Here is a 21,578-nt window from a genome sequence, read left to right as displayed (position 1 = left end):
AGCTGGAGGGCACTAGCCAAACTTTAACATGTTTCTTTCAAGTGTTTTATTGTCATTCAACAGCAGCACTTTCACACATTCACACTTTAAAACCCCACAGGCTCATCATATAGCACAATGCGTGCCAACACAAAAAATGCATGACAGACTACACCGCTGGAGGATTTTCCCATTTGTCTCAGAGGCTTCCTACTGTATACCTCCATTGTAGTGTGACAGGTGGGCGGCAGTATGACCTGGGGCATCGTTCATTGTTGAGTGCCCTCTGGGAGTCTGCGTGGCTTTAGGTGATTGGGGGGCATGGGCTGTACAAGGTGGCAGGGGGGGCATATATACATATATACACACACACACACACAGTCCAAGCTAGTGCTGGTGTGGGCCTAACTCTTCCGGAGGCTGATGTCGGCGCTGGTCAACAGGGCAGACAGGGATGTGCTATCCGAGGCCTCCTCTCTCGTCAGAACTAGGAAGGCCTCTCGACTGATCCCTAGCAGCTCACGAAGACCACTGTTCTCCAGCTGACCAAAAAAAAACATGCATACATTTTTAACAGTATGTTTTAAAATAGTAGTACTGTTAGTACTCAGTCAATGCTTTTAGTAAACAGCGAGAATACAGCCAACCTGTGTGACTCACCTCTAGTTGCTTGATCCTCTCCTCGTCTTCACACAACCTCCCCTCATCCACTTCGATAGCCTTCCTCATCACCGTAGCCATCTCGTTGATCTTGTCTATGTGCGCTTGCATTTCCTGCAGAGTCAGAATAGAAACTATATAAATATTTGCTTTGAACTTCCTCAATACAAGAGGAAAGGGTAGCTCCTGAGTATGATGTGACACTAGAAGAGTGTTGGTCACTCACAGTGGTGTGCTGCTCCTTTAATTGGGTGACGATGGCTGGGTCATCCTTCTTACTGGCCATGAGGAGTCTGAAGACCTGCTCCCTGTATTTAGTCATGATGAGCTCTATGGCCGACTGGTGTTCCTCCAGGGATGTTCTCAACTCTGCAGGGAGAGAAGACATGAATACACACATTATACTCACATTTCTGTGGATTTATCCAGACAGGGTACTTTTTCAACTGGTAATATGCCTGTATTATGAAACCAATAAACATAGTAGGTTAATTTGTTTTTCAGCTTATCACACTCTCTCTCACACACTGCTCTACCTATGTTTTCCTGCTGTAGGTCACGGATCTGCCGGTTTTCCTGCTGGATGCCCATGACGAGGCTGGAACGGGGCCGATGCCGGGCCACCTGGTTCAGCGATTCAATCTCCTCCTGATACTGCAAACAGATACATAGAACTCCAGTCAACTCAGCTCAACTCAACAAAGGTCAGTTAAAGGCAAGTGTGTACCGTTTCCAACACCATTCAAAAGAGCTGCACCACCAGTGTCATTGGCATTACCTGTTTCATGGCCTCCACCCTCTTGTTAAGGGACGTCGTCTGTTCGATAAGTACCTCCGCTGCATTGTCATGGTTGCGAAGTCTTTCCACCAGCGACTTGGCGTCAGACAATACATTTTCTAATGAACACGTCATCCCCGTTTGAAAAAGTACACTGGACGGAAAATAAATAAGGTTAAGATGCCACTCCAAAGCCTCACCAAACATGAATACATCATTACATTTTTCCCCCTTCTCCCTAGAATGTGCACTTGCTCACTGCCCCTCAAAGATTTGAAAGCATTGGATTGGTATAAGAATGTGCTAGACTAGAGCGAGATCCAACTATATTTATCAAATCAGTCCTAAAGTAACTTTTTATTTTATTTATTTCACCCTTATTTAACCAGGTAGGCAAGTTGAGAACAAGTTCTCATTTACAATTGCGACCTGGCCAAGATAAAGCAAAGCAGTTCGACAACATACAACAACACAGAGTTACACAGAGTAAAACAAACATACAGTCAATAATACAGTAGAAAAAAATATGTCTATATACAATGTGAGCAAATGAGGTGAGATAAGGGAGGTAAAGGCAAAAAAAGGCCATGGTGGCAAAGTATATACAATACAGCAAGTAAAACACTGGAATGGTAGATTTGTAGTAGAAGAAAGTGCAAAGTAGAAATAGAAATAATGGGGTGCAAAGGAGCAAAATAAATAAGATAAATAAATACAGTAGGGGAAGAGGTAGTTGTTTTGGCTAAATTATAGATAGGCTATGTACAGGTGCAGTGATCTGTGAGCTGCTCTGACAGCTGGTGCTTAAAGCTAGTGAGGGAGATAAGTGTTTCCAGTTTCAGAGATTTTTGTAGTTCGTTCCAATCATTGGCAGCAGAGAACTGGAAGGAGAGACGGCCAAAGGAGGAATTGGCTTTGGGGGTGACCAGAAAGATATACCTGCTGGAGCACGTGCTACAGGTGGGTGCTGCTATGGTGACCAGTGAGCGGAGATAAGGGGGGACTTTACCTAGCAGGGTCTTGTAGATGACCTGGAGCCAGTGGGTTTGGCGACGATTATGAAGCGAAGGCCAGCCAACGAGAGCGTACAGGTCGCAGTGGTGGGTAGTATATGGGGCTTTGGTGACAAAACGGATGGCACTGTGATAGACTGCATCCAGTTTGTTGAGTAGGGTATTGGAGGCTATTTTGTAAATGACATCGCCGAAGTCGAGGATCGGTAGGATGGTCAGTTTTACAAGGGTATGTTTAGCAGCATGAGTGAAGGATGCTTTGTTGCGAAATAGGAAGCCAATTCTAGATTTAACTTTGGATTGGAGATGTTTGATGTGAGTCTGGAAGGAGAGTTTACAGTCTAACCAGACACCTAGGTATTTGTTGTCCACATATTCTAAGTCAGAACCGTCCAGAGTAGTGATGCTGGACAGGCGGGCAGGTGCAGGCAGTGATCGGTTGAAGAGCATGCATTTAGTTTTACTTTTATTTAGGAGCAGTTGGAGGCCACGGAAGGAGAGTTGTATGGCATTGAAGCTCGTCTGGAGGGTTGTTAACACAGTGTCCAAAGAAGGGCCAGAAGTATACAAAATGGTGTCGTCTGCATAGAGGTGGATCAGAGAATCACCAGCAGCGAGAGCAACATCATTGATGTATACAGAGAAAAGAGTCGGCCCGAGAATTGAACCCTGTGGCACCCCCATAGAGACTGCCAGAGGTCCGGACAACAGGCCCTCGGATTTGACACACTGAACTCTATCAGAGAAGTAGTTGGTGAACCAGGCGATGCAATCGTTTGAGAAACCAAGGCTATTGAGTCTGCCGATGAGGATGTGGTGATTGACAGAGTCGAAAGCTTTGGCCAGGTCAATGAATACGGCAGCACAGTATTGTTTCTTATCGATGGCGGTTACGATATCGTTTAGGACCTTGAGCGTGGCTGAGGTGCACCCATGACCAGCTCTGAAACCAGATTGCATAGCGGAGAAGGTGCGGTGGGATTCGAAATGGTCGGTAATCTGTTTGTTGACTTGGCTTTCGAAGACCTTAGAAAGGCAGGGTAGGATGGATATAGGTCTGTAGCAATTTGGGTCAAGAGTGTCCCCTCCTTTGAAGAGGGGGATGACAGCAGCTGCTTTCCAATCTATGGGAATCTCAGACGACACGAAAGAGAGGTTGAACAGGCTAGTAATAGGGGTTGCAATAATTTCGGCAGATAATTTAAGAAAGAAAGGGTCCAGATTGTCTAGCCCGGCTGATTTGTAGGGGTCCAGATTTTGCAGCTCTTTCAGAACATCAGCTGACTGGATTTGGGAGAAGGAGAAATGGGGAAGGCTTGGGCGAGTTACTGTGGGGGGTGCAGTGCTGTTGACTGCAGTAGGCGTAGCCAGGCGGAAAGCATGGCCAGCCGTAGAAAATTGCTTATTGAAATTCTCAATTATAGTGGGTTTATGGGTGGTGACAGAGTTTCCTATCCTCAGTGCAGTGGGGAGGAGGTGTTCTTATTCTCCATGGACTTTACAATGTCCCAGAACTTTTTTGAATTTGTGTTGCAGGAAGCAAATTTCTGCTTGAAAAAGCTAGCCTTGGCTTTTCTAACTGCCTGTGTATATTGGTTTCTAACTTCCCTGAAAAGTTGCATATCACGGGGGCTGTTTGATGCTAATGCAGAACGCCACAGGATGTCTATCCCTGTTCTCTCCTCTCTGCACAGGCCATACAAACGCTTCACACCGCGTGGCCGCTGCCACTCTAACCTGGTGGTCCCAGCGCGCACGACCCACGTGGAGTTCCAGGTCTCCGGCAGCCTCTGGAACTGCCGGTCTGCAGCCAACAAGGCTGAGTTCATCTCAGCCTATGCTACCCTCCAGTCCCTAGATTTCCTGGCGCTGACGGAAACATGGATTACCACAGATAACACTGCTACTCCTACTGCTCTCACTTCGTCTGCCCACGTGTTCTCGCATACCCCTAGAGCGTCGAGCCAGCGGGGTGATGGCACTGGAATCCTCATCTCTCCCAAGTGGACATTCTCTCTTTCTCCCCTGACCCATCTGTCTATCTCCTCATTTGAATTCCATGCTGTCACAGTTACCAACCCTTTCAAGCTTAACATCCTTATCATTTATCGCCCTCCAGGTTCCCTTGGAGAGTTCATCAATGAGCTTGACGCCTTGATAAGTTCCTTTCCTGAGGATGGCTCACCTCTCACAGTTCTGGGTGACTTTAACCTCCCCACGTCTACCTTTGACTCATTCCTCTCTGCCTCCTTCTTTCCACTCCTCTCCTCTTTTGACCTCACCCTCTCACCTTCCCCCCCTACTCACAAGGCAGGCAATACGCTTGACCTCATCTTTACTAGATGCTGTTCTTCCACTAATCTCATTGCAACTCCCCTCCAAATCTCCGACCACTACCTTGTATCCTTTTCCCTCTTGCTCTCATCCAACACTTCTCACTCTGCCCCTACTCGGATGGTATTGCGCCGTCCCAACCTTCGCTCTCTCTCTCCCGCTACTCTCTCCTCTTCCCTCTGCTCAAACCTTCTCCAACCTATCTCCTGATTCTGCCTCCTCAACCCTCCTCTCCTCCCTTTCTGCATCCTTTGATTTTCTCTGTCCCCTATCCTCCAGGCCGGCTCGGTCCTCCCCTCCTGCTCCGTGGCTCGACGACTCACTACGAGCTCACAGAACAGGGCTCCGGGCAGCCGAGCGGAAATGGAGGAAAACTCGCCTCCCTGCGGACCTGGCATCCTTTCACTCCCTCCTCTCTACATTCTCCTCTTCTGTCTCTGCTGCTAAAGCCACTTTCTACCACTCTAAATTCCAAGCATCTGCCTCTAACCCTAGGAAGCTCTTTGCTACCTTCTCCTCCCTCCTGAATCCTCCTCCCCCCCCCTCCTCCCTCTCTGCGGATGACTTCGTCAACCATTTTGAAAAGAAGGTTGACGATATCCGATCCTCGTTTGCTAAGTCAAACGACACCGCTGGTCCTGCTCACACTGCCCTACCCTGTGCTTTGACCTCTTTCTCCCCTCTCTCTCCAGATGAAATCTCGCGTCTTGTGACGGCCGGCCGTCCAACAACCTGCCCACTTGACCCTATCCCCTCCTCTCTTCTCCAGACCATTTCCGGAGACCTTCTCCCCTTCCTCACCTCGCTCATCAACTCATCCTTGACCGCTGGCTACGTCCCTTCCGTCTTCAAGAGAGCGAGAGTTGCACCCCTTCTGAAAAAACCTACACTCGATCCCTCCGATGTCAACAACTACAGACCAGTATCCCTTCTTTCTTTTCTCTCCAAAACTCTTGAACGTGCCGTCCTTGGCCAGCTCTCCTGCTATCTCTCTCAGAATGACCTTCTTGATCCTAATCAGTCAGGTTTCAAGACTGGGCATTCAACTGAGACTGCTCTTCTCTGTGTCACGGAGGCTCTCCGCACTGCTAAAGCTAACTCTCTCTCCTCTGCTCTCATCCTTCTAGATCTATCTGCTGCCTTTGATACTGTGAACCATCTGATCCTCCTCTCCACCCTCTCCGAGTTGGGCATCTCCGGCGCGGCCCACGCTTGGATTGCGTCCTACCTGACAGGTCGCTCCTACCAGGTGGCGTGGCGAGAATCTGTCTCCGCACCATGCGCTCTCACCACTGGTGTCCCCCAGGGCTCTGTTCTAAGCCCTCTCCTATTCTCGCTATACACCAAGTCACTTGGCTCTGTCATATCCTCACATGGTCTCTCCTATCATTGCTATGCAGACGACACACAATTAATCTTCTCCTTTCCCCCTTCTGATAACCAGGCGGCGAATCGCATCTCTGCATGTCTGTCAGACATATCAGTGTGGATGACGGATCACCAGCTCAAGCTGAACCTCGGCAAGACGGAGCTGCTCTTCCTCCCGGGGAAGGACTGCCCGTTCCATGATCTCGCCATCACGGTTGATAACTCCCTTGTGTCCTCCTCCCAGAGTGCTAAGAAACTTGGCGTGATCCTGGACAACACCCTGTCGTTCTCCACTAACATCAAGGCGGTGACCCGATCCTGTAGGTTCATGCTCTACAACATTCGCAGAGTACGACCCTGCCTCACACAGGAAGCAGCGCAGGTCCTAATCCAGGCACTTGTCATCTCCCGTCTGGATTACTGCAACTCGCTGTTGGCTGGGCTCCCTGCCTGTGCCATTAAACCCCTACAACTCATCCAGAACGCCGCAGCCCGTCTGGTGTTCAACCTTCCCAAGTTCTCTCACGTCACCCCGCTCCTCCGCTCTCTCCACTGGCTTCCAGTTGAAGCTCGCATCCGCTACAAGACCATGGTGATTGCCTACGGAGCTGTGAAGGGAACAGCACCTACATACCTTCAGCCTCTGATCAGGCCCTACACCCAAACAAGGGCACTGCGTTCATCCACCTCTGGCCTGCTGGCCCCCTTACCTCTGAGGAAGCACAGTTCCCGCTCAGCCCAGTCAAAACTGTTCGCTGCTCTGGCACCCCAATGGTGGAACAAGCTCCCTCACGACGCCAGGACAGCGGAGTCAATCACCACCTTCCGGAGACACCTGAAACCCCACCTCTTTAAGGAATACCTAGGATAGGATAAAGTAATCCTTCTAACCCCCCCCCCCCCCCCCCCTTAAAAGATTTAGAAGCACTATTGTAAAGTGGTTGTTCCACTGGATATCATAAGGTGAATGCACCAATTTGTAAGTCGCTCTGGATAAGAGCGTCTGCTAAATGACTTAAATGTAAATGTAATGTAAATGATGTTTTTGTGTTGGTTAAGGGCAGTCAGGTCTGGGGAGAACCAAGGGCTATATCTGTTCCTGGTTCTACATTTTTTGAATGGGGCATGCTTATTTAAGATGGTGAGGAACGCATTTAAAAAAAATAACCAGGCATCCTCTACTGACGGGATGAGGTCAATATCCTTCCAGGATACCAGGGCCAGATCGATTAGAAAGGCTTGCTCGCTGAAATGTTTCAGGGTCGTTTGACCGCTGACCCATTACGGATGCAGCTTAAAGTTAGACTTTTAAGATCTAAGGCAAAGTTACTCATCATGCAAGGCTACATCTTGGCATCCATTACATAAATACCTGACTCAGATCTTGGCACATATGTCCTGAGCTTGTCAAAATGCATGGGCTAAAATACTGACAGCGTCACCATATCAAAACAATACTAAACATCCTGATCTGATCCCTCATTAATGTACCTTTACTGCCTAAGTAGCTAGCTAACTCGTATCTCCCGGTCAGCAGGGGCGTATTCATTACGTAAACCGTTTACCCTTTAAGAACCAAACGGAAGCAAACAGAGCAAAACGAGAGTTTCTACTGGACAAGTTAAGGTAGGTCCTGCCCCGTTTGCTTCCGTGTAGGAAACGTTTTACAATAGAATCGGCGTAATGAATACGCCCCTGGTACAGCTAACCTTCAGAGTTTGTCTCTGACCAGTGGACATCAGAAGGATGTTTGCAAAGTATTCGAACAAAGTACTTTAGCTAGCTGATAACCTACCTTTCCTTCCAAGCACGCTTAATCGGAATTATGTCGTTAGGCAGTTGTCAGTCAGATACTAGCTAGCTATCGTTACAGCTAGCGGATCAACAAGGTTAGCTATTTAAATGCTACGGAAATCAGGTAAATCGGTCACTGAAAATACAAGAAAACAAAAGCTGAAAGAATCTAATATTGGCATTGTATTTAATTCACATTTGATATACTTAGCTGTCAGAAGAAAAGTGAAATTACACATAAAACAAACCAATACTCGTAGATTTACCTTAGCGATAAACTCCTTAGCCAAGCGGCACTCTTCCTGTTGTTACTGCTGCAGCCTGGGAAATGTATGGGCACGTTATTCAGATAAGCAGCGCAGCGCTACGGTCAAACTGGATAGCATCCCCTCCTATATTCCAGTTAGAATAGCTAGGTCTATCAGACACTTTTCCCCATTCGGATACTGATTTCATTATATAGTTAAATAAAGGTTACATAAACAAATGTATAATGATTTTTTATATATATATATATATAACATATCTGATACTCCTTTCCCAGTTTTGTGTTCTTTTCTTTAATTTTATTTCACTGTTCGTTGTGTACTCCAACCTGCGGATGGCAACAACGCGCTAAGAAACGTCTTGTCTGTCCGGAAATCCAAGGAGAAGGAGAAACAACAAAGATGGCGGACAGGCTAACGCAACTTCAAGATGCAGTCAATTCTGTATGATTCATTTTTCATTTAGCTATTAGTACACCCAATAAATTATTTAATGCTCAGCAAATTGTCATGTTACGTTTAGATTGACTGACTTATAAGTATTTGGAAGTGGACTAGGCTGAATAATGACAGCTAGCTTGTTGGCTAAGTTCTCTTTAATTGGTTCTCGGTTGCAAGGTTTGCTGAGTTAACTTTAGCTACCTAACAAATAATCACGTTATTTAATGTCTCATGATTGTGTTAAATCAATATTCTCCCGTGATAATATGTCCATGACATGTGTTTTTGATGTCATTCAGCTTGCTGATCAGTTTTGCAACGCAATCGGGGTGCTGCAGCAGTGTGCGCCGCCAGCTTCGTTCAGCAACATACAGACAGCAATCAACAAGGACCAGCCATCGAACCCCACTGAGGGTAAGGACCTGTCAGATATTAGATCCAAGTGGGATACCACCGTTTGCTACAATTCAAATATTATTTGTCACATGCGCCGAATACAACAGGTGTAGACCTTACAGTGAAATGCTTACTTGCAAGCCCTTAACCAACAATGCACTGGTGTCAGAAGTGGGCTGTACTCCACAGAAATATAATCCTTGATTCTATTTCTATGATGTACTCTCCTGTGATGCTGTTTGAGTTAAGGATGGACATAGGAAGGCACTTGAAAGAAAGTTGGAGTGCTTCAAGTTCTTTGGGGTTTGTATAACGAACCTAGCCAATGTAAGTCTGTTACAACCTTCCCCAAGTTGGAGCAGTGGTCAGTGTGTTTGCCTTAGGACAGGGTGACCCAATTTCAAGACACACCCTTGGCATTCGCTTACATTATGTTAGCCACTAGCAATGTGAGTCATTTGACACTTTGCTGATACAAATTTAATCTCATGTTGCACAAATATTACAATTTGTCAGAAATCATGACATTGACCGGACAGCGCTATTTGCATATGAAAAGTTTACGGATTACACCTTTTAATTTGAATTGGGGTTGTTTTTTCTTTCCCTAGAGTATGCCCAACTATTTGCTGCACTGATTGCCCGGACAGCTAAGGATGTGGACGTGCTGATTGACTCACTGCCTAGTGAGGAGTCCACGGCAGCTCTACAGGTATGGAGGTTGAATTTACTCCTGTGACTCAACGGGAGTGGAAAACCACCAACTAGTGCCATTCCCATGTTGAAAATTATTATAGTATGTTCTTTCAAGTGAAAGCGATAGTTCACTTCTAATTCTGTATTGCTATACTCTTACTTTTGAAATAGCATGTGGGGCCTGGGAAGGACTGGCTGGAATCTGTAACTACTTTGGTTGCAATCCAAGTCAGACTTGTAAGTGGCTATCATTAGCATTGGTTACCATAGCCCTGCCCCGGACATACATACAAATAGCTTTGGTAAATCACCTTATAAGAAGTGTAGGTGGGAATATTGACTCTCCACTCTCACTTTGGCACACATTACTTCAATGAGTTCACGCTCAAATAACTACAATTTCTATGCATTTTGTATGGCGATTTGATCGACTTTCTTTGCTCCCTCTTTTTCCCCTCACCCCCTCTCTCACTTTTCTTATCTTACTCCCTGCCCCTCTCCCTAGGCAGCCAGTCTGCGGCAGTTGGAGGAGGAGAATCATGATGCAGCGGCACGTCTCGAAGACGTGGTATACCGAGGGGACTTGCTACTGGAGAAAATCCAAAGCGCCCTGGCTGATATTGCTCAGTCACAACTTCGTACACGCAGTGGAGGGCCCAGCCAGACCACACCGCCTGAATCATGACCCCACACAACATGGGGCAAAGACATTCTCACATCACTTTCTCACATAAACACACCAGAGGGTGCAAATGTGTGCAGGAAATCAAATAAAGAGCCCACCTGAACAGCTGACCTCTCAAGGAGGTGAATCTATGGAAAATACTTCTCGCAATATGTGAGTGGGACATTGGGAAGTTGGTGCTTGGGGAATTCAGTGAGGCTAGCCATGAACCCACATGTTCCTTTACACAAGGACCTTGATTTCTGCCAGCAAGGAACTGTTTACTCTGTCCTTTTCTTAGTGCACACTATTTTGGATTAAACAGCACTGCTCCGGCATCAACATCTGCTGTCATTTTCTTAACCCTGGTTATTTTGAGGATGCTAGTTAAGGGTCTGCTGACTGCTGTTGGTAGTCATTTTTGTACATACTGAAAGAAGCTGGTAAAAATAACAATCCTAAATTGATAGAAGCCCATTTTACATGCTGCATGCCAGCAAATCATAATGCTTTACATGCAAGCCCTGTCGTGTTTTAAAAAGTCAGGTTTTGTATTTTATATGAATGTTTTTATCAACTGTTTATTTCAAGGCATAAATGGCATTTTAGAATTAAGTAAAGTGTTTGCATTTTATATGGAATGTTAGTGCTGCACATTTTGATATGCAACACAGACAAACCTTGGCCCCACAGAAAGATGGCTTTCAGAATGCCCCTGTTTTTTTAAAGTCTTATATACTGAGTGGATTCGATTAAGCAGCCCGAGTTGAACCGGGCTATGGACCATCACGTGACTGGGCGAACTCAGTGAGGGAGGCGCACCCTGCTCAAATCGAACGGTAATCTGCGCGGCTCGGTGATATTGTTAACATTGTGCATCATTCGGAAACATGCTATTTTCCATAAAATATATGTTTGAATTGAACTCGTTTTCATTGGGACGGCAGATAAACCCTTACAATCAAAAGCAATACCTTTACATGTGAAAAGACAATCCCACTCATTACTACACATGCTTAATTAACCTACATCACTTTTGTTTTGAGCAGATTTGGGGCACCTGGCTCACCACAGGGAGGCAGCCCAGTTTCAAAACGAATGCAAACAACGCTAACCCGATTCACCCGGCACATAATTCAACTCCTTCACTAGCTGGGAAACCGGGCTTCAACGTTTAATAGACGTGAGAAGTGTTCCAGCGGCTGCCTGCATTGCAGTCCTGTCAGATCGTTAAATAATTTCCTGTATTATACTGTATTTTCAATTACTACAACGTAGGCGGCCTGGAACGCAACTACGCTCAGGGTAAACCGGTGGACCGACCTGAAAAAAGTCATATTACTTTCCTCTGATTGGTAGATAGCTAGGTTACGTCCCCCAATGTTTCCACGAGCGATTGGTTAAAATAAACATTCCTTTCATTTTCTCTTCTTCTATTGGCTAATCTAGGTGTCATTCATGTAGCATGCACTTGCGTGGAGTGAGAGCATTATGTTTTTAATGCATCCATTCCGGGAGTAACGTTAATTGGGTATTTTACTATTTATAGGGAGGGTTCGAGGTCGAAGATGGACGAAAGGAGACGAGCAACGCGTACAAAACCCTTGTACTGATAGTATTGTTAAATATCAGAAATAGTTGTCATTGACTCAAGTCTTATTTTCTCCATACACCGTCCGTGTTTGCAATGTGTGAAGTTAGTTCACGCTAGATAGCTAGTACCGAACGTCCCGTCTCTCCCCTCATCCTGTAGCCAAATTTACGGACCTAAATTCTGTCATATTAGAGCAGGGCTAGGCAGCTAGCCTAGCCATCATTTAAATCTGGAGCAGGATACAGAGGTAGGTAAAAGCTATTATTAAACCCACGCCTGTCTGTCTATCTGTCTGTCTGTCTGGTGGGAGGGCTTTTCGGGATAGTTTTGACATTATGGTCAACGTCGATCAGCAACTATGAAGAATCACAGCATTCAATACAGTTATCTTCTTTTTGGCAGACTCTCGTTGCATGCATACCTGTGGTTTTGTCATGTTTACGTCTGTTTGTTACGCACCCCAATGCACGAATCATGGCAATGACGTATTCATCATCACCTGCTCGTACTGTCCTTATAATAAAGACTGGCGCCACATAAGCAGCGTCCTCATCATGGGCATCTTAAAGACATTGAGTCATTGGAATTGAATGAAATAACATGTCCTTACATTCTAATTTTGCGTCTAAGTCCAATCATTTTCTATTTTGGATCTAGCTATGTATCAAATTCAATAGTTAAACATTCTTAAATAACAATGGGACCTTCGAAACACTGGTTTCAAATCAAGCTTTGGTAAGGCCATCAGAAATAGCCCTATTTCAATTATGCCTGAGTAGTGATGAGATACAGAATGTCTGAAATCCATACAACAAAGGACATTACTACTGGCTTAAATCTCAGGAAAATACAATATGTTGTTGTTGCTAAATTGACATACCTAATAGTATAATTAAAGATGCCCTTTGCATAGGTGAAGCAGAAGAAATTTCAAGGGTGAAGTTTTAGGCAACCAGAGCAGGAACCTGGTGCACAGCTCATGAAAACAGGCATAAGGGAATTGTGTTGTGATTCATTGGCCTGGTACATGAGCTCAACCCTAGTGACCAGTTCCCCAAGACACTCTTCCTCACTGCCTATTGAACTGTAGCTGAGGGCATGTAGCTTGGTGTTGTTCTTGGCTGTGTGTATGTGTCCCAGACAGTCCCCCTCCCTCTGGCATCATGACTGGGTCTTTTCATGCTGAAGGGGAGTTGCTTCCTGTCCGGTGCTGACTCGCAGGGTGGAGACCACTTGGTTTCTTGATTGCATGTTTGTTAACATTACTTTTTTTCCCCCAACTGCACACAATGGCCCTTCTCTCTGCACCTGTCTTTCAAGAAAGAGTGAACTTGCATCAAATCAATGTTTTGTTTTTTTGTCATGTACACTGTTTAGCAGATGTTATAGCGGGTGCAGCAAAATGCTTATGTTACTAGCTCTTAACAATGCCGTAAAATGTCAAGCAAGAACACAAATAATACAAGATTTAATCAAGAAATATCCGATTAACCTAACAACCCAAATAGCACTGTAACAGTCATCCAAATGCAATCTATACCCATCTACACTGGATGAATTTACATAAGATATACTAAGAATAGTACAACAGCAACATTAATGTATTAGAGTGGGCATCACTGGTCTGTATTACACAAAGACCAGTTTAAACAGGCTCCTCACTGCTCGTAAGAGACAGTAGCAATACAATGTCTCTCAGATGTTACTCAACTGGAACTAAAAGCTATTGAATGTACAGTAGGCTTATGTTGAATATCAGTACATGTGTATTGGGCCTCAGTCAGTTAGTGTTGTCATTGTTTCCCTTTACTCTACAGGATAGTATGGCCATGACGGGAGGGACTGCAGCTGCCCTTCCCATGAGCAACCACACCCGGGAGAGGGTGACCGTGGCCAAGCTGACACTGGAGAACTTCTACAGCACTCTGCTGACACAACACGAGGAGCGAGAGACGAGGTGCGTGTCTCCTATAGGCCACCCATGCATGTGACAGCCAGGTGTTCTGAATATTTGCATTTGGCAATGCAAGCTTGTTTTAGGCTAAGTTTTTAAGAGGACCCAAATAGTGGGTTGTTATGTTGAGAGAACGAGAGACTTTGTTCTTTATAAAATGGCTGGGGTTCATTCCAACCCGAGCATCCTCACATTTGTGAGCTAGCATCACAATCACAACTGTTTAGCCAGACTGGTTTCAGAGTAACTAGACTGGGGTAGACTGGTTTCAGAGTAACTCGACTGGGGTAGACTGGTTTCAGAGTAACTAGACTGGTTTCAGAGTAACTAGACTGGTTTCAGAGTAACTAGACTGGTTTCAGAGTAACTAGACTGGTTTCAGAGTAACTAGACTGGTTTCAGAGGAACTAGACTGGTTTCAGAGGAACTAGACTGGTTTCAGAGGAACTAGACTGGTTTCAGAGGAACTAGACTGGGGTGGACTGTTTCAGAATGCCTGCATGTTCCCCTCTGTTTTTCCAGGCAGAAGAAGCTGGAGAAAGTCATGGATGAGGAAGGCTTGATAGATGAAGAGGTAAACCTCCACTCGTGTGGCACGATGGCTTTAATTCCAATAATGGATTGGAATCAATGTCGTGGGTAGCACTTTCTTTGCATGTTTGTCACATCTACTATTTTAGAAGAAACCATATGGAACTGATTATTGGTGTATCTGTGCCTATGTTTCTCAACAGAAGGTCATGCGACGCTCCCAGCACGCCAGGAAGGAGACAGAGTTCCTGCGGCTGAAGAGGACCCGGCTGGGCCTGGACGACTTTGAGTCACTAAAGGTCATTGGTCGAGGCGCCTTTGGAGAGGTGTGTTATGATATCTCTCTCTCTCTCTTCAGTTTATTTTCTTTATATGAACCTTTGCGTGTATGCTGGTTGTGGATTAATATGGTCTTTACTGAAGTTTTTAAGGTTTGCAATGCATGGTTTGGTCTGACGACTCATTTATCAAGCAGTTAGCAACTAATTACACTAAAGCCTCTCATGTGGCATACTCATGTGTGACTCCTACGTTTGTCCTCAGGTCCGCTTGGTGCAGAAAAAAGACACCGGGCACATATATGCCATGAAGATCTTGAGGAAAGCTGACATGTTAGAGAAGGAGCAGGTGGCTCATATTCGGGCAGAGAGGGACATCTTGGTGGAGGCGGACGGGGCCTGGGTGGTCAAGATGTTCTACAGTTTCCAGGATAAGAGGAACCTCTACCTCATCATGGAGTTTCTACCTGGTGGTGGGTTTCTCTTGCTGGACACAGTCTGACTCCACAAATTACATCAAACCATTTTTTATTAGATCTAATTACTGGGAATTAATTAGTGACATTACACATTGTACATAGACATCTAGAGCAGAGATCTTTAACCTTTCCCATCATGTTAGTAAAAAAAACTATTTTCACATCTTATCAGGTGAATGATAATGTCAAGGAGAAGCAATCAATTAATAGATTTGGTAGATAGTTTTTCATTATTTTAACCTCCCCACATTGTAATTGAAAGAGGGAGGTGTGAACTCTAACCTGGCCAAAAATGTATGTCCAAGTTAAGAAAGTTTTACCAGCAGCTCCATTGAGTATAATTAACAATAATGAGTGTAATTTGTTCCGACCAATCCCGGTTCTTGTTGCGTCATGCTGATGGCAGCATCTGGTTTTGGCTTAAAAAGGTGAGTCCATGGCCCCATCCTGTCTGGTGTCTACGGTACAGGCTGGTGGTAATGGTGTGGGGAATGTTTTCCTGGCACACGTTAGGTCCCTTGATACCAATTGTGCAACGTTTGACCGCCACACCTTGTACTATCCATGCCCCGGCTGTTCTTGAGGCAAATGGATGGGTGTACCTAGATGGGCGTACCTAATAAACTGGCCCCTGAGTGTATATTTAATTGGTCATTTGTTACTCACTTTAGTGGCATAGTGTCATTAATATCAATGCAATGTGCAGGTGACATGATGACCCTGCTGATGAAAAAGGACACCCTGTCTGAAGAGGCTACCCAGTTCTACATAGCTGAGACCGTCCTGGCCATCGACTCCATCCACCAGCTGGGTTTCATCCACAGAGACATCAAACCTGATAACCTGCTTCTGGACTCCAGGGTGAGACACTGGCCTGGTTCAGGCCTACCCCTGTACACAAACAGACACATGCTCAGAGACACGCACACAGAGACATCAAACCTGATAACCTGCTTCTGGACTCCAGGGTGAGACACTGGCCTGGTTCAGGCCTACCCCTGTACACATATAGACACATGCTCATAGAAGCATTCACTTACAGGTGGCCAATTAAAGTATATAATAACCATTTTGTATTGAAGGTGTGATCGGAGCCTTTTTCTTTTCTGTAGGGCCATGTAAAGCTGTCTGATTTTGGTCTGTGTACGGGACTGAAGAAGGCCCACCGTACAGAGTTCTACAGGAACCTCACACACAACCCTCCCAGTGACTTCTGTGAGTCCCTCTTTACAACTTGTGAATCATTCACTTTTATTTTCACTCAGACAAAATAGAATTCGTTTATTCAGTGGTTTTTATGGTAGAACACTGCCATGTCTTTGAACTTGCAATATTCCACAGCCTTCCAAAACATGAACTCAAAGAGAAAAGCGGAGACATGGAAGAAGAACCGGAGGCAACTGGTAAGAGTTTGTACATGTGAGAGACTATATATTTTACTGCCCATTCTATCTTTGGTACCACCCTTCCCATTGGTCCTTTGAGTAGGATCCTCTCAGAGATCTCATGAGTGTTTTTGTTAAGGATCCTCTGAGCACCACAGACCATGGACTGCTAAACAAGCACACCCAATACTGTAGCCTGTGGGTTGTTTTTTGTTATTAGTGTCTCCCCATCTGTTTGTGTTTAACCAACAGGCCTACTCTACAGTGGGAACACCAGACTACATTGCCCCAGAGGTGTTCCTGCAGACGGGATACAACAAGCTCTGTGACTGGTGGTCTCTGGGGGTCATCATGTATGAGATGCTGATAGGTATGTCTATGTAACCGAGTCAATTACAACATGCCCAAGTCTGTGTTTCATTATGAACTCAAAGATGGCCAGCTAACTTTATGAAATAACATCCTAACTCATTGTTCCTACTTTGTAACATACTGACATTCTCCCCTGGTGTCTCTCTCAGGGTACCCCCCGTTCTGTTCTGAAACACCCCAGGAGACGTATAGGAAGGTGATGAACTGGAAGGAGACCTTGGTCTTCCCCCCTGAGGTGCCCATCTCAGAGCGGGCCAAGGACTTGATTCTCAGGTTTGTGGTCATATGATGCCTTATAGGATATCCACTGGTGTGTGTGTGTATGTATCAGAGTGTATTGTCCTCTTAGGAAAAAATTATTATAGCACTTTACTGGTATAATGCTTTAGTACTTGTTATAAACATGTATGAGCCTTTTTTTTTATATCTTATTGTAAGTCTTATATGTTAGGCCTATGTCTCCCAATCTAGAAAATTTGAAGCTAACTCAGAATGGCTGTTACTCAGTTATGATCATTATGAGATGTTAATAAGACATTATAAGATGGTCATACATGGTAATGCCATGTCTTACGATCCAGTTATAATGCATTATAAGTCACATCTGCAGGCTGAGTTACCAAAATGATCACATAAGAGTTATTCTATTCACATCCACAAAAACACGCAGTATCAAACTGCAGTGAAGTAGACATTTTATTTCAGCGCAATGGATTTCCTCTTGTGAAACAAAGCCTTTGGTGCTCCAACAACATGAACCCATTTCAGGTACTGTAATGACGCTGAGAACCGTGTTGGTGCTGTGAGCGTTGAGGAGATGAAGAGTCACGCCTTCTTTGAGCCTGTGGACTGGGAACACATCAGGTATGTGTTTGTTCTTCAGTACTTACATGTGGGTGTCTAAGCATGTGTGATGGCAATATCTTAAAGGAGGTATAACATTCAATCACATCCCCCAAAAAAGCCAAGTCCCGTAGCCTTCATTGGGTTGTCTTTAATGCGTTTCAGCAAAATGCATTTGGAAAAAGGTTTTAAATAGACCCAACGGCTCACATTTGCCCTCCTTCCATAGGGAAAGACCAGCCGCCATCTCCATTGAGATCAAGAGCATTGATGACACATCGAACTTTGATGAGTTCCCAGAATCGGACATCCTTCAGCCAGGTAATAATAATCACTTTGTCTCTATTACTACTTTTCATACATGAAATGCAGCTCAAAGGTTTTCACAATAAGCATGAAATGATAAAAAATGTAAACTATTAAAGCAGAAGAAACATTTGTGCTGCAGTGCAAGTTTGCTTTGGTGTACAGGAATCTTTTGAGTCATCTCTGCCTTAACTCCAATTTAGATTTAAATAGGACCAATAGTCCTGTTATTCACACATTCCTACAGTTCTCAGGTCTAGAGTAATTTCCTATTCCGTGTTGCCCTCTAGTGGCAAGGAGGAGACAATAACACTGGTATTAACCTTAATACACTGTTGTATATCATTTACAATCTTGTTGTTTCAGTTTCCAACGTGACAGAACCAGACAAATCCAAGGACTGGGTGTTCCTGAACTACACCTACAAGAGGTTTGAGGGGCTGACTCAGCGTGGCACCATCCCCACATACATGAAGGCAGGGAAGGCCTGAGATGAGGGAAAATGGGAGAGACAATGTGGATACAGGGTGGGGCGGTAAACCCCTGCTGTGCTGAAAGCACAGGATCAAGAATGATGAGGAGGTTCTTGGTTTCATGCTTCACTGGGGTTTTCCTGCTTGGTCACAGATCCATTGGCAAGAGGAACAGGGATATAAATAATACATGCATCGTCTTTTGTCTTAGGCCTTGCTTGGGCTGTTAATGGGGAAGTTTGTTTTACAACTTAATGTTCGATGGTTCCTCAACCTGAAAAAACTGAACTTCCCCTTTTGAAATGACTACTACTAGGTGACTAAATCAACAGGCGCGTTCCTCTGCCCAGGCGTTGCTGAAGTGTGCCAGATCTTACAACACTTGGATAGGTATTTTACCTATTGGCTAACCACGTTATAGCAATCTGGTGCCCGACGGCGTAGTCGATGACGAGGTACGCAACCATTGGTTGATGCAACGTCTGAGCAGGGGAACGTGACCATCATATCTGCATGTTTATACACTGATTTGCAGGGTCTAAAACACTGTAGAAGGACTGCCCCACACAGGGTATTCGTTGGGGGTTATCCTAGTGACCTCATATGACTGAAGAAAAAAGCATATAGTTAATGATAAGTAAACGTTGTTTTCTAAACTTGTAGGTATAAAAAGTTCTAACGTTTCAAGTCTTTTATGGGTGCCATGTTAGCCAAAAAGTTTCATTCTAGTTACAATGCAAATAGTAATCCTTCCGTCATGGAACGTTCGCTGCTAACATGGAGTATGGTGAGCTATCCATACATGGATTAATCCCAGAGCCATAGATACATTGTGGTGTCTATTTAATGCCTTGATAATCTGGAATTAATAGCTCTAAATTATTTAATGGTGTCAAAGATGCATAGAAAAGCGTTGTAATGTAGAATCAGATTTGTTTTTGCAAGTTAAGAGGACAAGTCATGGATGTCAATGAAAATTCAATGCTACTAATACTTAAAGGTAGCAATATGATGCAAAAAGTAGACGGCATGTTGGGTCAATTTCCGCAACAACTAAGAGTGTTGAAACGTGATACTCAACTTCTCTGCTTTTTTGGTCCTGTGGCTACCATGCTGTATACGGTATGAAGCGCACATGCGCAGATGGTGTGTGTGACTACGGGAGAGCAATGTCTTGCATCTCGCTCATATCAATATCTGCGGATGTCATTTTGCTGAGTAATTTTACAGTAGTTACCTTTCTGTTCAAATTTATTGACAAAGATGGCACCTTTTTTTATTTTTTATTTTTAAATAACATCGGAAATCATGTTTGACCTCCACTTCAAATCACTCCCCAAAATGCATCCATTTAAGTTAGGAACTACATTTAATTAAATGTACCTTTTTATAGTCAACCTTTACTAAACTTTAGTGAACACCCGGTGTGTGTGATGTCATAAATATAGATATTCAAATTTAGGGGTCAAACATTTCAGCGACTATGATTTAGTTGTGCAGAGGTGGTCAGCACAACTGGCATATCCACTAAACTAAATGAATGTAATGTTGCCCTGGCTATCTGGCACAGGTCAAAGTTCAAATGCTATGTGATCTGGAGCAGGTGTAAATTCAATATATCAAATTATTTATTTTGACAATTAACAAATTGATAAATCCCCAAATGTTTGCAGTAGTAAACACACCACACATTAGGGTGCATCATGTGTTAATGACGAATTAAAGTGTTGATGACTAAAATGAAATACCTAAAATATAACAATGCAGAAAGATACCCATAGACTTCCAGTTATTGCTCTAACGCTAGTTAGCATTAACTTGCGAAACTACCTCTAAGTTCCTTCATACTGGACATAGACCTAAAAAGGGTAACCAGGACTTCATCTGACTCTGGGGAAGTAGATAAAGCGCCTCATTGCCAAAATCCCAAAGTATCCCTTTAACTTGTAAATGATTCAAGAAGGGAAATAAAAACATTGTTTACATAGAGAAGAGTTAACTTTTATGAAAAGTAGTTTAACTTAACTCAAATTCATTATTTGATGCATTTGTTCATTCTGAACTCCATTTGTCTTTCACCAGAACATGTTACAAAATATATTAAAGGGATAGTTCACCCAAATGACAGAATTACACATTGGTTTCCTTACCCTTTAAGCAGTCTATGCTTTGTTACCAAATGTTAATGTTTTAGCATTTGTGGCACAAATAATTATGTCATTTGGGTGAACTATCCCTTTAATATAACTGGGTTGGCACTGGGAGGGAGCAGGGAAGGGTTGTGTATGTGTGGTAGGGGATTTGCACAAAATGCTGATAGGTTTCCATCCAATTGGTGACAGATTTTCATGCGAATATTCTAAAATCTGTATAAAAGCTATGTGCATTTTCCTACCAGAAAGGTTTCCATCAAATTGACTTGTTGTGGATAAAAGTCTGCGTGATGACGCAGTGCCCGCACAAAAACTTTTGCGGTTAAAATCCAATGTACCGAATAAAAAAGACAAGCTAGATGGGTTTCTATCGCATTTAACTGTACTTATGGTTTTGTCACAACAAATGTTGCGTTATATAGTCAATGTGCCCACTCTGGTATTGGCACGTGCGCTCTAGCCAACAGCTCGTATATACAGTGCGGGAAGTCTACCTACATGATGAGATTATTATGGGTAAATGTTTATTTAAAATTTTTTTAACTAGGCAAGTCAGATAAGTACATTCTTATTTACAATGACGGTCTACCGGTGAACGCCTTGTTGAGGCGCAGAACGACAGATTTTTACCTTGTCAACTCGGGGATTCGATCCAGCAACCTTTTTTGTGAAAAAGCAGCCAAGCATCGATCATCATGTAACCAGAATAAGACCATCGTTGTTTATTGGAAAGGAGCATCAAGCTCATCACTGTTCACTTTCACTACGGGTGAAATTTATCCTAATTTATTTAATCTTCAGTGTAATAAACTGTATGTTTT

At 44.1% G+C, this 21,578-nt stretch overlaps 3 protein-coding genes across 5 annotated transcripts; 2 read left to right on the top strand and 1 right to left on the bottom strand.

The window, feature by feature from the left end:
- Window positions 1–31: 31 nt before the first annotated feature.
- LOC106576416 (FGFR1 oncogene partner 2 homolog) lies at window positions 32–8,256 on the bottom strand. Of its 2 annotated transcripts, XM_045699977.2 has the most exons (7): window positions 8,193–8,256; window positions 6,843–6,967; window positions 1,418–1,571; window positions 1,176–1,293; window positions 866–1,008; window positions 640–753; window positions 32–521 (listed from the first exon to the last, which is right to left on the bottom strand). In XM_045699977.2, exons 3-7 carry the CDS (start codon window positions 1,550–1,552, stop codon window positions 384–386), a joined length of 648 nt encoding a protein of 215 aa, XP_045555933.1. In that variant the 5' UTR covers window positions 1,553–1,571; window positions 6,843–6,967; window positions 8,193–8,256; the 3' UTR covers window positions 32–383. The 2 variants fall into 2 exon arrangements, with proteins under 2 accessions (XP_045555933.1, XP_014009047.1); XM_014153572.3 differs by lacking the exons at window positions 6,843–6,967; window positions 8,193–8,256 and having other exon boundaries at window positions 1,418–3,340.
- On the top strand, window positions 7,546–10,727 carry med21 (mediator complex subunit 21). Of its 2 annotated transcripts, none has more exons than XM_045698489.2 (5): window positions 7,546–8,050; window positions 8,547–8,636; window positions 8,933–9,047; window positions 9,641–9,741; window positions 10,231–10,727. In XM_045698489.2, the coding sequence occupies exons 2-5, from the start codon at window positions 8,595–8,597 to the stop codon at window positions 10,408–10,410; spliced, it is 438 nt and encodes a 145-aa protein (XP_045554445.1). In that variant the 5' UTR covers window positions 7,546–8,050; window positions 8,547–8,594; the 3' UTR covers window positions 10,411–10,727.
- Window positions 10,728–11,846: 1,119 nt separating this feature from the next.
- Window positions 11,847–21,115, top strand: LOC106576417 (serine/threonine-protein kinase 38-like). The gene is made up of 13 exons (XM_014153574.3): window positions 11,847–12,230; window positions 13,801–13,940; window positions 14,460–14,511; window positions 14,672–14,794; window positions 15,012–15,219; window positions 15,932–16,086; window positions 16,338–16,440; window positions 16,567–16,628; window positions 16,863–16,980; window positions 17,132–17,255; window positions 17,751–17,846; window positions 18,055–18,146; window positions 18,498–21,115. Exons 2-13 carry the CDS (start codon window positions 13,807–13,809, stop codon window positions 18,620–18,622), a joined length of 1,392 nt encoding a protein of 463 aa, XP_014009049.1. The 5' UTR covers window positions 11,847–12,230; window positions 13,801–13,806; the 3' UTR covers window positions 18,623–21,115.
- The last annotated feature ends 463 nt before the right edge of the window (window positions 21,116–21,578 follow it).

Source organism: Salmo salar, chromosome 17 (genome assembly GCF_965601325.2).
Source record: "Salmo salar chromosome 17, fSalSal1, whole genome shotgun sequence".
In the NCBI taxonomy this organism is placed as follows: Eukaryota; Metazoa; Chordata; class Actinopteri; order Salmoniformes; family Salmonidae; genus Salmo; species Salmo salar.
The sequence above is the reverse complement of the archived record's forward strand: the minus strand, read 5'-3'. Positions and strand labels throughout refer to the sequence as shown.